Source organism: Trichechus manatus, unplaced genomic scaffold (assembly GCF_000243295.1).
Source record: "Trichechus manatus latirostris isolate Lorelei unplaced genomic scaffold, TriManLat1.0 scaffold00008, whole genome shotgun sequence".
Classification (NCBI taxonomy): domain Eukaryota; kingdom Metazoa; phylum Chordata; class Mammalia; order Sirenia; family Trichechidae; genus Trichechus; species Trichechus manatus.
This window is the reverse complement of record NW_004443944.1, coordinates 33,368,645-33,384,433: the sequence shown is the minus strand read 5'-3', so window position 1 is coordinate 33,384,433 and position 15,789 is coordinate 33,368,645. Positions and strand designations below refer to the sequence as shown.

At 52.7% G+C, this 15,789-nt stretch overlaps 1 protein-coding gene across 1 annotated transcript in view; it reads left to right on the top strand.

The window, feature by feature from the left end:
* The first annotated feature begins 227 nt into the window (after nucleotides 1-227).
* The window catches only part of ANGPT4 (angiopoietin 4), a 47,001-nt gene continuing 31,439 nt past the window's right edge, over nucleotides 228-15,789 (top strand). Inside the window, exons 1-2 of the mRNA XM_012559261.2 lie at nucleotides 228-338; nucleotides 2,537-2,842. Coding sequence (XP_012414715.2) covers nucleotides 228-338; nucleotides 2,537-2,842 — 417 coding nt within the window. The remainder of the gene's footprint in view (nucleotides 339-2,536; nucleotides 2,843-15,789) is intronic.

The following is a 15,789-nucleotide window of genomic DNA, read 5'->3' as shown; positions in this document are numbered from 1 at the left end:
AGAGAAGGCCTCTCCGAGGGGACACTTAAACAGAATGAGACAGTGTGAGGGGGTGAGTGGTGTGTGGATCTAGGGGAGGAGAGTTGCTGGCAACAGGAACAGCAGATGCAAAGGCCCAGAGGTGGGCCTTGATCATCAAATTCAAGCAGCATCCAGGAGGCCAGCATTGTAGTGGGGGGATGAGAGAGACCAACGGGATGGATCCCTGGTTGGAAGCAGTAGGCAACATGGCCTCGCTCATCTCAGGAAAGCTTCTCATGCTCTCAGGGGCTTCCCCAGGAGCATGGGGCCTGGCAGGCACCTGGCTGGGGCTCATCAGACAGATGTGGCTGGTGCAGGTGAGCCGAAGGCAGACTGCCCCTCCGGGGCCTGCCGTCTTCCTCTGTGGCTGGAAGGATAATGCCTCCTGGTCTTGCCTCCCTGCCTGGGGGAGAGGCTCAAACTGAGGCCACAAAGTGCAAGTCCACGGGAAGGGACCGACGGAGCTGGCATTTTCTGCAGACTCGACCCCTTGACCCTGTGGACCAACTCCCAGGCCAGACCAAACCATGACTTTCATTTGTCAAGGGCTTCCCCAGCCAGGGCCCCCCTGCCCCTCCCGACACCAGTAGAGACACCCAGATCCCATCTGCGGCATCTTGACTCCAGCCAAAGGAGAATCTCCCCTCCTATTGGGCATTGCCTCAGCCAGAGTGAATATAATCACTATAGTAATAAACGCAGACATCACCATTGAGTGAGCTCCTGCTGTGTGCCAGGTGCTATGCTAGACTCTAAGATACAGCATAAAACAAAACAGATGAATTCCTGCCCTGGTGGAGTTTACATTCCAGTGGGGCAGGGAATAGAGGCACATCACTATAAGGACAACAACAATAACAGACATGCATTTAGTGCTCACCTGGGTCAGCATTGCTCTGTTGCTGTTAGCTGCCTGAGTGGGCTCCCAGCTCGTGGCAACCCCGTGCAGAATGGAAGGAAACTCTGCCCGGTCCTGCACCATCCCATGGTCGTTTGCAGATAGACCATTGTGATGCATAGGGTTTTCAGGCTGATTTTCAGACATAGATCACCTGGCCTTTCTTCCTAGTCTGTCTTATTCCAGAAGCTCTGCTGAAACCTATTCAGCACCATAGCAGCACACACCCTGCACAGACAGGTGGTGGCTGCACATGGGGTACATTGGCCAGCAATTGAACCCAGGTCTCCCACATGGAAGGTGAGAATTATATCATTGAGCCACCAATGCCCCATAGCGTTGCTCTAACTCACTTAGTTTTTACACCCCATGAAATGGGTGGTATTATATTATTTTCCCTGGGGGCTCGTGAAGAAGCAGAGGCACAAAGAAGTTAAGTGACTTGCCCACAGTCACACAACTGGTCAGTGGTGGAGCCAGGATTGGAACCAGTAAACAAGTAAACTGAAAATTCCTCAGTCCCGATGCTGAGGACTCCTGTGCATTTTTCATTCAAGAAATGGGGTTTACCTGTGTTTACAGATCCCAGTACAGAGACTCAGAGAGAGGAGGCTGCTCACCCGAGATATCATGCTCAGCAGCTGGGGAGCCGGAATTAGAGGCAGCCAAACCCCTGCTGCACCCCAGGCCCTTCTCCCCACAATCAGCCTCCCCACTCCAGCCACCAGAGATCCCGGGAACCATCTGCTCCAGGACAGGAAGACTTTGATTACTGTCTATGGAGCCAGGGCCACCCCAAGGCATAATGTCCCCCCAGGCCCTGAGGGAGAAGGGGGACAAGATCCCTGCTGGGGCGCCCCTTCTCTGGTTGTGGAAGGACTCTCTCCGTCTCTGTCTCCAGGAACCATCTGGATTCGCTGCCGCCTCTCCAGCCTCTCCCCCTGCCCCCCCCCCTTTGCTCTCTCTGTGGGGTGTCACTTCGTTTGGGTTCTGAGCATTCTAACACAGAACTGAAGGGAGGAAGGTGGAGAGGGGAGAGCAGGGGAGGGCGGCATGGAGGCTGAAACTTGAGATTCCAGCCTCAGAGGGTGTGAGAGACAGACAGACTGAAAGACGGAGAGATGGGAAGTGAGAGAGATTTCAGTCGCTTTTGGTTTTGCAAAGAGGGCAGCCTTGGAGTTTGGGATTTGGTGTGAGCGCACGCGTGTCTGGGGTGTTGTTTTCCTTCCTCCCCTCTTCCAGGGAGGCCAGGCCCCCACCAGACAATAAAGGTGAGGCGGGCAGAGCAAGGCCAGCGTGTGGACAGGGCAGCCAGCGTGCGGGCAAGAGTGCGGAGGAAGGAAGGGAGAGGGGGAAAGAATAGGAATGAGGGGGGTGGGGGCAGGAGGCGGTGAGAGGAAGCTGAGCAGCTGTGGTATTTGGAGCAAGTATAAATAGCCGCCCTGACGGGGCTCAGCCAAACAGGGGTTTGCAGCTGCAGCAGCTCTGCGGGCAGGCCTGTCCACTGGCAGCCTCAGCCACCGGCGGGTGCAACCTGAGCACAGGGCCGGGTAGTGGGCAGGCACAGCCCCTGGAGGCTCTGAGTGGAACCCCTCCCCGTCATCACCTCTCTGGAAGCCCTCCTGGCCAACCATGCTACTGAGCAGCCTCCTCCTCATGGCGGCCACCATGACCGTGGCCCAACGAAGGGGCCAGGAAGCAGGCGGGTGCCATCGGGCACACCGGGTTCAGCATGGCCAGTGCAGCTATACCTTCGTGCTGCCTGAGCCCAAGCCCTGCCCACCGGAGCCCGAGCCCTTCGGGGGCTCCAACAGCCTCCAGAGGGATTCACCAGCCGCTGCGCTGAACCTGGGGGACTGGCCAAGCCAAAGGGTGCGGCAGCTGGAGAAGGTGCTGGAGAACAACACACAGTGGCTGCAGAAGGTAAGGGCTGGGCCTGCAGGGAGAGGGGACGGCTTCAGGTCTGTCACGATCAGCAGGAGGTGCATCCACCTTCAAAGGCTTCTCTGGGTGCAGCCAGACGAACTGATGGGAACTTCATCCCTGAATTGCGCAGAGTGGGATAACGAGGCCCGGAGACGGCGAGGAATGGGCCTGAGGACACACAGCAAGACAGTGCAGTGTCAGAACCTGGCTCCCTAACTGCCATCCATTCATCCCTCTAGCAGAAGCACGTGCCAGGCCCATCCTAGGTGCTGGGGATACAACTGGATGTACATTCTAGTGGGGGAGATGTTGATAAAGAGATGAAAAATAAATATCTACTATGTCAGAGAGTGAAACAAAATGAAGGAAGGGAGGAGGACAAGGAGTGACCAAAGGATGGCTATTTGAGGTCAGATAATTAGAGAGGACTTCTCAGAGGAGGTGGTGTTTGAAACGAGAGAACAAGTGAAGTGATGGAGCAAGCTTCTAGGGGGACAGCGTTCCCAGTGAAGGGACCAGCAAGGGCAGAGGCTGCAAAGTGGGAGTGTGGTAGGTGCCTCCAGTGTGGCTGGAGCAGAAGGAGCGAAGCGAGAGGGAGAAAGGGGTTGGGGATGAGGTCTGAGAGAGGAGCGGTCTTGTGGCACTGCAAGGACTGTGGCTTTTGCCCTGAGTGTCACAGGAGCCCTTGCAGGGTTTTGCACAGGGAGCAGCACTGCTGTTTGGTGTGAAAGCAGAAGAGGCTGTAGGGGGCAGGGAGCCCAAAAAGGAGGCCACTGCAACCACCAGGAGGCCTGGAGCAGGGAGGGGCTGAGAGGGGAGGTGTGGTGGGTCAGATTCTGGTTTATTCTGGAGGTGGAGCTCATAGGGACTGCTGGTTAATTGGAAGTGGTGGGAGAGAGTAAGGAGTTGAGGACACCCCGCGGTTTTGGTCCAAGACCAGGACCACTATAGGATCTCCTGTCCTCGTTCTTTCACTCGTTCTTCTTTCAACAAACACTCAGAGCACCATTTTCGCTAGAGTCATGCCCTGTACATATTATGTGAATACTGGCAGGGCCCAAGCAGGTGTTTGCTGCTCTGTCTCCTGGGTCAGGGACCCCTTGGGTCAAGCGCCCCCTTTATGCCCCCTGGTGTTTGGGTCACTGCCAGGTCACCCTGTACCCATAGAGCCTCGCACAAGGTCAGACCTGTCGGCCTAAACATACCTGACAGTCACTTTTCCCTTGGGTCCTGTCGTTTCCTAGAAGGTTAGAGCCCAACTGTGGGGGTTCAAGTCCTAGATCCGCCCCTTCCTAACTGTGTAACCTGGGCAAGTGGCTTCACCTCTCTGAACCTCAGTTGCCTCACCGATGAAATAGGATGACAATTCCACTGTGAGGAATTCCACTGTAATCCTCTGTGAGGACTTAATGAGATGATGTACATGAAGTCGTTGGCCCAGTGCCAGGCATACAGTAAATGCTCAATAAATGTGGACTGCTTCCAGTCATTCTCATCACTGGGTTCTCCCTGGAAATAGACACGAGTCCTGCAATTCTTGGCCCCTTGAACGTGGTCCTTCCTCCCCCAGTTGAGACATGTGGCCTCCCTCTCAGGGATACGCAAGCACTGGAGCAATCATCCCTCTTCCTCCAACCTGCCTCCGCCCTGGGTTGGGGGAGACATTTGCTACCTTCTGGGCTGTGGCCTTCCTCTGGTTCTTCGTGCACTTTCTTGGCCCAGGCATATCTCCAAGTCTTTGCAACTCAAAATCTTCTTCTCGGCTTCTGCTGTAACATTCCAGAACAGTTAACATATGAGTTTCAAAATATTCTTATCTAATGACAACAGCACCATCATCATCATCGTCATCATCATCGTTGTTAGGGATGACTGGAAAGCACAAGCCTCCCCGGCCGAGGCTCTGGGCAAGACTCCATTTGTCCGCTGGCCTCACAGGAGGAGTTGCTCAGGGCAGATGCAGCGGCCATTCGCCTGACTCAAGCTCCCAGCAGCCTGCCCAGCCCGCACCCCGACTCCTCCCTCTGAGGACAGGTGTTATCTGTACCCCCAGTGTACGGGTGAGGAGACTGAGACCAGAGGGGAAGTGACTTGCCAGGGTCACAAGGCACCAAACTAGATTCTCGATCCAAACTCCAGGTTGCTTCTTCTGGCTCTGGAAGGGGTCAAGGTGGCAGGGGAGGCAAGGAGGGGACTTGAGAGAAAGTGGGGTTCTCCTTCTGCCTCAGAATTCCCATATCCTTGTCTTAGCATGCTTCGAGTCCTCCTGTCTGGGCTCAGAGTGTGTGCTGGGGGAGACCAGCCCCAGCCCTTCTCTCTCCCTCTCCCCCACCCCCTCCCCCTTCTCCTTGTTGGCCTCTTCCTTCCACCTCCCACCCCTCTCCTCCTCCTGCCTCCTCCTGGAGAACCTTCCAGAGGAGTCACTATCGTTGAGCTCTTGGTTCTGCCCCATCCCCTCATCTCCGGGAAAATTGAAGCCAGGAATACTGAGGCGGTGGGGGCAGAGCCCACTGGAGATGGGCTTCCCTGGCTGGGCTGTGCAGTGCAGTGGTTAGTCACACAGCCCCCTGAGTCCACCAGACTAACTCTGTGACCCAGGGCCGGCATTGCAGTCAGCGCCTCATCTGTGTTATGGAAGGAATGAAAGAAAGCATCTACCCATACGTGTGAGATGGGTAAAGAGAAGCAGAGCAGGGCAGCATCTGCCCCCAGCTGGTGCTCAATAAAGTCTCATATTTGTTCCTGTTATTCTCCCAGCTGACCCAGGTCTCAGCCAGGAACTGCCACGCTCTGCCCTCTCCTCATATCCTCTCAGACGGACCCTTTCTGCAAATGAGGAGACTAAGGAAAACCAGGGCCAGACATGAGCCTCTGGGGCCCCCAGCCCACCCCCAGCCACCTGAGGACAGCACAGCTTCCTCTGAGTCTCTGAGGTCCCAGGGGCAGGGCCACGCCACACTCCTCAGCCTTCTCCCTGTACAGAGCACAGAGCCACAGCCACTCTGGGGGGCAACTCACTCTTTCTCCTTGTCTCTCTCTCCTCCTCCTCTCTGCCCCTCTCTTTCTGTCTCTGTGTCTCTTTGGTGTTTCTCTTGGTGACCTGACTCTGAGGTGTCCCTGTCTGTCCTCTCTCTCGGTCTCTGGCAGGCTATCTCTCTGAGTCTCCCTGTATCCATTTGGGCCTTTCTCAGGCCCTCCTCTAACCACTAGATGGTCCCTCCCGCCTCTACTCCCTGGTGTCTACACCCCAGGTGTCCACATGCACCGTCCTCACTGAGAGAATCCAGGACACCCAGGCCAGATGGCCGGGGCCCATCCCTAGCTTGGATGATATCTGGGGTGTCTTTCTGCACCCAAACCCAAGCAAGGGGGGGTTGGGCTGGGCAGGGACCTCCGACGCTGGCTTTCCCAGCAGCCTCTGCTGTTCACGCCAGGTCCCTGATGTCAAACCTCAGAATAACTCAGCCTCTCAACCCATCTGCCCAGGCCCTTGTCTGGCTGGACACGGTCAATAGCTCATCCAGTGGAAGCGCAGCGTGGGGTCCTGGCCCAGCCCAAGACCCTCCCAAACTGGCCAGGACTCCCAGTTGTCCCAGCCTCCCCAGGCTGCCCATACATTCTTGGCATTTTCAGCCTTCGGTTATCCAAACAAGAAATGAATCTCAGTGGCCGCACAAAACGTCTTGAGGTTTGATTTCCTAACCTCACCGCTGGCTCCTTTCTAAGCAGTTTGGGGCTGGGGGATGGGGTGGAGAGAACAGCATCTGCCACTTGGAGGAGCTGGATTATTGTTCCAAGAAGGAGGCCTAGAAACGGCTGGGCAATGCCCCCAGCCTGGGGTGACCAGCTGCTCGGCGCCTAGATCGGGGCAGGGAGCCACACCAAAGCAGCCCCTTGCTTGGCTTCCCCCAGATGGACGGGTTTGTTTGTTCAAGTGCTTGACCAGGCCATCCCACAGGGCAGGGCTGCGTGTTTCTGGCTTGTTCCTCCTTGTCCCCAGGGCCCAGCTGGGCTGGGATGTAAGCAGACCTTCTCCTCCTGGGGCAGGAAATGTGAGAAAGTGGGCCCAGGTCTGCCCCCGAAAGCCCACACCTCTGGCCGGGACTCTGACCCCAACAGTTTGCTTAACCTCCGAGTCAGCTCTGAAGTGTCTGGAATGGACCCCAGAGGCTAGCTGTGGTGTCTGGGCAGACGGAGCTGGGCTCAAGGGCTCACATCCCAGTAGTGCCACTGACCAGCTGGGTGTCTCTGGGGAAGTCACCTACATCAGTGTTTTTCTCTGTAAAATGGACATCAAAATACTCCCTGCTCCCAGAGTCAGTGTAAGGAAGCACAAAGAAAGATGACAAAATGAACGTCCTGCTTTCATGCAGCACTTACTGAGTGCTGGACACCATCCGTGTGCTTTGTGAGGATTAGTTCATTCATTTCTCACAGTGACCCTATAAAGGAAGTGAGTTTGTTTGCCCATTTCACAGATGAGGACACTGAGGCATCAAGAGGTTAACTGACTTGCCCAAGGTCACAAGGCCAGGAAGAGCAAGGTCAGGATTCAAACCTACATCGTCTGAAGCCAGAGCCCACACTCTCATCCACAGTGCAAAGCATTGAGGCCAGTTCCTTGTTAATAAACATGTCCATTGTGGGCTGGTCCCTGGCCCTACAGGACAGCAGGGCCACCAGCTGGGGCCTGGGGAGCACAGAGGCCCCTAGTAACCAAGAGAGGAACTCTCAGCTGCTAAATTTTTCCCTTCCTCCACAAACCCCTCAGCCAAAGAGGCCTTCTTTGTGGTTCTTCTGTTGGAGAAGGTTTGGGCAACACCCCAGACAGTGGGGACAGTCCTAGAAAGCTGAAGAGGCTCCAGAACCTGAAGCTGGGCATCCTCACCGTTCAGTCCCCCAGCCTTGGTCAGGGCCTGAGCTTATGTCCCACAGAGGCTGAGCGTGGGCCCTGGGGCCCAACTACCTTGATTTGAATCCCGGCTCTGCTCTTTGCTGGTGATGTGTTCTAGGACAATCAGTTTACCTCTCTGTGCCTCAGTTTCCTCATCTGTAAAATGGGGACACTAATAGAAGCTACACTGTAGGTCATCACGGAGATTAAACGAGTTAATAGACATGCAGAGCTTGGTACAGTGCCTGGCATAGAATAAGTAAATCAAAACCAAACTCGTTGCGGTCGAGTCGATTCTGACTCATAGCAACCCTATAGGACAGAGTAGAACTGCCCCATTAGGTTTCCAAGCAGCGGCTGGTGGATTTGTTTGCTGGGTTTTACAGATTCATCATTATTTCTTTTTTTTTTTTATTGTACTTTAGATGAAGATTTACAGAGCAAACTAGTTTCTCATTAAACAATTAATACACATATTGTTTTGTGACATTGGTTGCCAACCTCACAACACGTCAACACTCTCCCCTTCTTGACTTTGGGTTCCCCATTACCAGCTTTCCTGCTCCCTCCTGCCTTCTCATCCTTGTCCCTGGGCTGGTGTGCCCATTTAGTCTCGTTTTGTTTTATGGACCTGTCTAATCTTCGGCTGAAGGGTGAACCTCAGGAGTGACTTCATTACGGAGCAATAAGGGTGTCCAGGGGCCATACTCTCGGGGTTTCTCCAGTCTCTGTCAGACCAGTAAGTCTGATCTGTTTTGGGGAGTTAGAATTTTGTTCTACATTTTTCTCCAGCTCTCTCCGGGACCCTCTATTGTGATCCCTGTCAGAGCAGTCAGTGGTGGTAACCAGACACCATCTAGTTGTGCTGGACTCAGTCTGGTGGAGGCTGTGGTAGTTGTGGTCCATTAGTCCTTTGGACTAATCTTTTCCTTGTATCTGGTTTTCTTCATTCTCCCTTGCTCCAGATGGGGTGAGACGAGTGGAGTATCTTAGACGGCTGCGCTCAAGCTTTTAAGACCCCGTGGCTGGTGGATTTGAACTGCCAACCTTTTGGTTTGCAGCCGAGCTCTTATCCACTGCGTCCCCAGGGCTCCACAGCGTAAGTGAGACCTCAGTAAACACAACAGCTGATGACACAGTTGGAGCGCACAGCACAGTGGGAAAGAAATCCAACTCCAGCTTCTCTGCTTCCCGTCTTGTGTGATCTTGGGAAAGTCCCTTTATCTCCATCCTGTGCCTCAGTTTCCTCATCTGCTAACTGGAGATCGTGATAATAAGTACCTCAAGTGAGGACAAAATAAGGCAAAGCACGCAGAGGTCCGGTGGTGTCTGTGGGTAAGGAGAAGACTGGGGACCCTTGAAGCTGAAAGTAAGTCTCCCTCCCCTCAGACAGGGGAACAGGGCCTGAGAACCTTAGGCCTGCAGTGCCCTGTGGCCCCTTGCTCCTGACCCCAGGTCAACCCTTTTGGTCTACAGTCAGAGTGTGGCCACCAAGCGGGGCTGAAGGAAGGAAGACAATTCCCGAGAAGTGGAGGGGACCCTCCAGAGGAAAGCTCTGAGGGGCTGTAGACAGAGCCCACTGGGACAGAGATGGCAGGAGTGAGGCTGAGAGTAGGGGGCTTGAGCCTCGCCCACCGGAGTCCAGCAGATCTGGTTTCAGTTCTAGCTCCTCTTGCCAACCACCTAGCCGCTTTTCTCAGTTTATTGCTAATATTCAGTGTGCAAAACTTGGGAAATATGGAATTATGTGAAGATAAAGAGAAAAAAAAATCTCTCATCAGCCTAACCCTCTGACAGCCTCCCAGTCAGTTTCCTTATAGTCTTTTCTATGCCTTTCTAAATTTTTACTGAAATGCTTTAGATGTACAAAAAGGTAGAAGAAAAATCAAATAAAATTCCTTGTTTCCACCATCCAGCTTAACAAAACCTCACCAGTATTATTAATGCTCCACCCCTTTCCCTACCTCCCTCCCGCAGCAAAGGGAACTCCGTGTTGACACCCGTGCTGATAAGCTCTTCCTCCATGTGTATCCTTCCCTAACCAACATATACTATTGGTTGCATCTATAAATGGTGTTATACTATTCACCTTGACCTGGTAACCCCATCTGCAGAGTTGGCTTCAGCCACCAAGAATGCAAGATGGGGTGAGCAGAAAGAGTCCAGCCATTGGATTCACGTCCTGGTTTGCCAGTTGTGTGGCTGCAGGCAGGGTGCCTGGCCTCTCTGGACCTCAGTTTACTCATTTGTCAACTAAGGAACAACCACCCTTTTCCTCCAGGGTGCTGGGGATCAGATGAGAGAAGAGTTACACCCTGGTGGTAGTGAGGTCCCCCCTCTGCTCTGGGATTGGCTCTCTTTTAAGCCTAACAGACGACAAAACTAACCAATCTCCTCATTAGGGTTCCATATACCTTATTTGCAAGATCCCACCCCTACAAGAGTGCCACGCACCTTTTTTGCATTATTAGAAAGCTGTACAATCTCCTTGGTGGGCCACAAGCACCTTATTTGCATAATCCTACCCAATCAGTTGGTGGGAGTTACAAGACCATGCCTAGAAAGGCCATAGAAAAGTGATCCATCGCATCACAAAAATGGACACACTACCCCCATTCCGTGTTGTGGTAGGCAGGTGATTGCAAGAAATGTGCAGCTTCACTTCCTCTCGATGAAACTTCCACTTCCTACACACGGAAGGATACAGAGGGTCATCTGCTGGGCCCCATTTTAGACAGATCTCCCAAGATCAGGGTTTAGACATAGATAGCCACAAAGGGATAGCAGAGCCTGGCGGGGCCACCTGAAGGAGCAAGGACTCTGGTAGCCCCTCCCCATCTTCTGAGACCACTGCAAGTATGGCTGGGCCAACCACTGGATTCAAATCCAGATTTGCCAGCTGTGTGGCCCAGCTCCCCCTCCCCCAGAGCCTCTTCCCCAACACTCCTCACCTTCTCCTTGTGTTCCAGTCCTATGCAAGGAGGTCTCAGAAGGCAAGACAGTCACAGATAGTCAACAAATTTTGATAAGTACCTACTATGTGCCAGGCACTGTGCTAGACCCTAGGCTGCAGCAATGAACAACACTAAGGGCCCAGCCGCCCTGGGGCACAGATTCCAGCGGTTGTTTCTTTTACTCCTCCTAGCCTGTTTGTGAGGAGGAAATAATTAACCCATTTTCTGATGTGGCCACTGAGGCTTGGAGAAACTATATCACTGGCACAGAAAGGAAATGGCAAAGCTATGGCTTGAATAAGCTCCCTGACTCTCAGCCCAGTGTTCTGGGTCCAAACCAGACTCGAGGCTGCAGCTGGAAGTTTGGAGAAGCTGGACCTGTGCCCAGGATTTGTGGGTTGAGCTGAGAGTTGAAAACCGCGTCCCTCCATATGATCCCGCTGGTCCCTAACTTTCCTTCCCTGGCTCCCTGCCCGCTGCTCTGAGCCTGGCCAAGAAGAAAAGCAACAAAATCTCTCGCAGGGAGAAAAACAGCCAAGGAAGGCTGGGCTCCACTGCACAGAAAAAATAAGACAAACAACTCCAGTTTTCTTTGAACATGGGGTCATGGCCTGGGGTGGGGCTACAGCAAAATGGAGCAGGAAGGGCCAACCCTTCACCCTCGGGCTCACAAGCCACAAAGTCAGCCCCATCCTAACACTGAGGAAACCGAGGCCTGTGGGAGGAGGGGGAGGGTGGGACTTGCCAAGCAAAGGGAACAAGAACTGGAAATAGGAATGTCTGCCCTCTGTAAACTCTGGAAAAACAGCATATTAGTTTTCTACTGCCGTACAACAAATTACCCTAAAACGTTTAACAACTTAAAATAATAAACATCTATTGTCTCACAGTTTCTGAGGATCAGGAATTTGAGAACAGCTTAACAGGGAAGTTCTGGCTCAGGGTCTCTCCTGAGGCTGCACTCAGATGTCAGCCAGGCTGCTGTCTTCTGAAGGCTCAGCTGGGCCTGGAGGATCTGCCTTCAAGGCAGCTCACTCACTGGCTAGTGAGCTGGTGCTGGCTGTTGGTGGAAGGCCTCAGTTCCTCTCCACACAGCCCTCTCCACAGGGCCACTGAGGAGCCTCAGGACGTGGTGCTGGCTTCCTCCAGGGCAAACGGTCCAAGAGAGGGCAAGACAAAAGTCGAAACGTAACCACTTAGTCACACTCCGTCATTTCTGCAGTATCCTATAGGTCCTGATTCAGTGTGGGAGGGGACTCCACAAGGCAGGAATCACTGGGGCTATCGTGGAGACTGGCTGCCACAAGCAGCCCACGCACGTGGTTAAGGCTGTGGTCTTTGGAGCCAAAGGGCTGCATTCAAATCAAGGCTACGAACCAGTTCATTCTGGTTCGACCCCCTGCTAAGAATTTGCATTTCCACCCCAGATATACGATATCAGAATCTACAGTTTAACGAGATCCTCAGGTGATTCTTACGTATAATAAATTTTGAGAATCACTGTTCTACTAGTGGTTCTCAGAACTGGTCCCTGACTAGCAGCATTCGCATTGCCTGGGAACTCCTTAGAAATGCAAATTCTCAGCAGGGTTTCTAATCAGAACTAAACCATTGGAAGCCCTGGTTCAAATCCAGCCTTTGCCACTCACGGGCTATGTAACTTGGGCCTTCTTTTCCTCATTTGTAAAATGAAGATAATGAGAGCTCCAAGAACTAAATGAGCCATATTTGTGAAGTCCTCAGGGCCATGCCTGGCACACAGTAGTGCTTCGGATATCTTCCTTCGGAGACCTCAACTACTGGGCAGACCTTGGCCCACCCCTCTAGAAGGGACGATGCCCACTCTGTTCACTACTCTCTCACAGCCCCCTGCACAGGTTCTGGTACATAGTACACACTCTAAATGAGTTTGTTGAACTGACAAATGAGGGCTGGGACTGTCTTGCTCATTTCTGGAATATTCTCCCTGCAGATGGCCCAGGTTGGTTTCCTCTCTTCCTGAGGGCCTCCGCGTGCCCCAACGTCTGTGCTGATATTTCTTTCCCTTTCTTGCCTGCCCTTGTACCAGTTGTCTCTCCTGCTCTCTGGTGTCTGTGGCCCTGTCTCATCTCACCTCACCTAGCCTCTCATGAGGCTCCAGCAGCAGCTGGCACCAGGCCAGGGGCTCCAAACCTGTTTCTAGCAGCCGAACAATTCTTCAGTGGAAATCTGGCAGGCGCCCTTTATATAAAACAGACAAACATTTATTGAGCATCTATGATGTGCCCTGCACTGTTCTAGACACAGCGGATACGGCCGTGAACAAGGTAGGTCAAACCCTGCGCTCCTGGCACTGATATTCCAGTGGGAGAGACAGACCAATTACATACAAACGCCGGAGGTCATTCCGGATGGTTGAGGTGCTTTGAGGAAAACGCACCGGATGCTGTGACTGTCGATGGAGTGGGGTGGGGGTGTGGTGCTCACCTGAGGCTGGTGGTCAGGGAAAGCTTCTCAGAGGAGGTGACATTTGCATGGACACCTGAGAGCCAGAAGGAGGCTGACAGGAGAAGCTCTGAGGCGCTGCCAAGGTTGGGGGGTGTGGATGTGTGTTGGGAGGTGCTGGGGGCAACTCTCTGGCTCCTGTGGCACCTCTGCCGACCCCCAGCCCCCACCCAGTACAGTGTACAAACCACCAAGTAGAACCTCTGCCAAGGGCAGCTTGGCAGCGACAGTCCAAACCACCAGGGTGCGCACCCTTTAACTCAACAATTCTACTTGTAGGGACTTATTCCATACGTAGCCTTGCATGACAAATCCCTGGTTAACTCGCTCAGCTGCCAACGGAAGGATGGAGGTTCAAATCCACCCAGAGGTGCCTTGGAAGAAAGACTTCGCTATCTACTTCTGAAAAATGAGCCACTGAAAACCCTGTGGAGCATAGTTTTATTCTGACACACATGAGGTCGCCATGAGTCAGATTCGACTCGACAGCAACTGGTAAACCTTGCATGAATGCTAAATGACAAGCGCACAAGGATGTTCACAGCAGCGCTGTTTGCGAGGGCTAAGATATTCGGAGACCGCTGCAAGTTTGGATGACACAGGCAGGCCCGGGTCCCCCTCCCCCTAGAGCCTCTTCCCCAACACTTCTCACCTTCTCCTTGTGTCCCATGTCTATGTAAGGTGGTCTGAGAAGGCAGGACAGTCACAGACAGTCAACGAATTTTGACAAGCACCTGCTATGTGCCAGACACTGTGCTAGGCCCTGAGCTGCAGCAGTGAACAACACAGACAAGGATCCCAGCTCCCACAGAGTACAGATTCCAGTGGTCATTTCCAAGCCAGTTATAGGGGACTAGATTCCATAGACAGAATACTAAAAACAAAAATCCCGCTGCCATCAAGCCAATTCTGACTCAGCAACCCTATAGGACAAAGTAGAACTGCCCTACAGGGTTTCCAAGGCTGTAAATCTTTATGGAAGCAGACTGCTACATCTTTCTCCTGCAGAGCGGCTGGTGGATTTGAACCACCCACCTTTCGGTTAGCAGCTGACCACTTTAACCGCTGCACCACCACGGCTCTTAGACAGAATATGAGGCAGCTGTTAAAATGGTGAGACGAGTCTATTCAAGTGAATGTGGAACACGTTATGAGAAGGGACCTGTCCCAGGAGAAGGACATCATGCTTGGTAAAGTGAAGGGTCAGCGAAAAAGAGAAAAGACCTCAAAGAGATGGACTGACACAGTGGCTGCAACAATGGGCTCAAACATACCTACTGTTGCGAGGATGGTGCAGGACCAGGCAATGCTTCATTCTGTTATACGTGGGATCGTTATGAGTTGGAGCCGACTCCAGGGAGCCTAACAACAACAACAAAAAGGAGCAAGGTGCAGAATGTCAAGCTAACGTTTTTATAGAATAAAGGAGGGGAGGGAGGGTGTAAACACACTATTGCTGGTACACTCTGAGTTCCTCTGGAAGGAGAGCTTCCATCGGGGACAATAGCGAGGGCAACCGTGGGCTGGGGCAGGGCGGGGGCGGGAGGAAAGTTGTTTTTCACTCTACACCCTTTGGTTCCTTGGAATTTTGAACAATGTGCTCATACCACCCATTGAAAAAACAATTTTAATGACAAAAATTTCCATGTAACTGAAAACACACATACAAAGCCATCGAAGCTTTAACTTTTCAGATTTTCACAGATCTGGATGGGACCCAGCCACTGGCTCCTGAGTGTGGCCTCAGCAAGTGACTCTCCTGATTGGGGCCTTGGTTTCCCCATCTGTGAAATGAGGCTGGGCTGGGTGGTCCCTGAGGGTGTCCCTCTGGTCCTATGGGCCCTCAAAGTCTTTGCTCCCCATATTCTTCCCCTCCTGTACCCTGGTCCCTGGGAGAGCCTGCTGGAGCCCTCTCATTTCAGCATTAGGCTAGGCTCTAACCCCCTCACACACACACACACACAGACACACACACAATGAGGCCTGTCAGGCTTCACTCCAATTCCCACCCCACCCCCAATGCAGCCTGTGGTTTAGACCTTGCTCATTGTCTTAGTCATCTAGTGCTGGTATAACAGAAATACCACAAGTGGATGGTTTTAATGAAGAGAAGTTTATTTCCTCATAGTCAGAGTAGGCTAAAAGTCCAAATTCAAGGTATCAGCTCCAGGGGAAGGCTTTTTCTCTCTGTCGGCCTTCTCTTCAGTGTTCCCCCAGACTAGGAGCTTCTCTGCACAAGGACCCCGGTCCAAGAGACAGGCTCTGCTCCCGGCATTGCTTTCTTGATGGTATGAGGTCTCCCTGTCTCACTGCTCACTTCTGTCTTTTATATCTCAAGAGATTGCCTCAGGACACAATCCAGTCTTGCAGATCAGGTCCTGCCTTACTAACTCAACTGCCACCCATCCTCCCTCATGACATCATAGAGGCAGGTTTACAACATACAGGAAAATCACACAGTACCAGGAATCATGGCCTAGCCAAATTGATACACACATTTTTTGGGGGACATAATTCAAACCATGACATTCCACCCTTTGGCCCTCAAAAAATCACATCCTTGCAACATGGAAAACATATTCACCCCCATCATATCATAGCAAAAGTCTTAA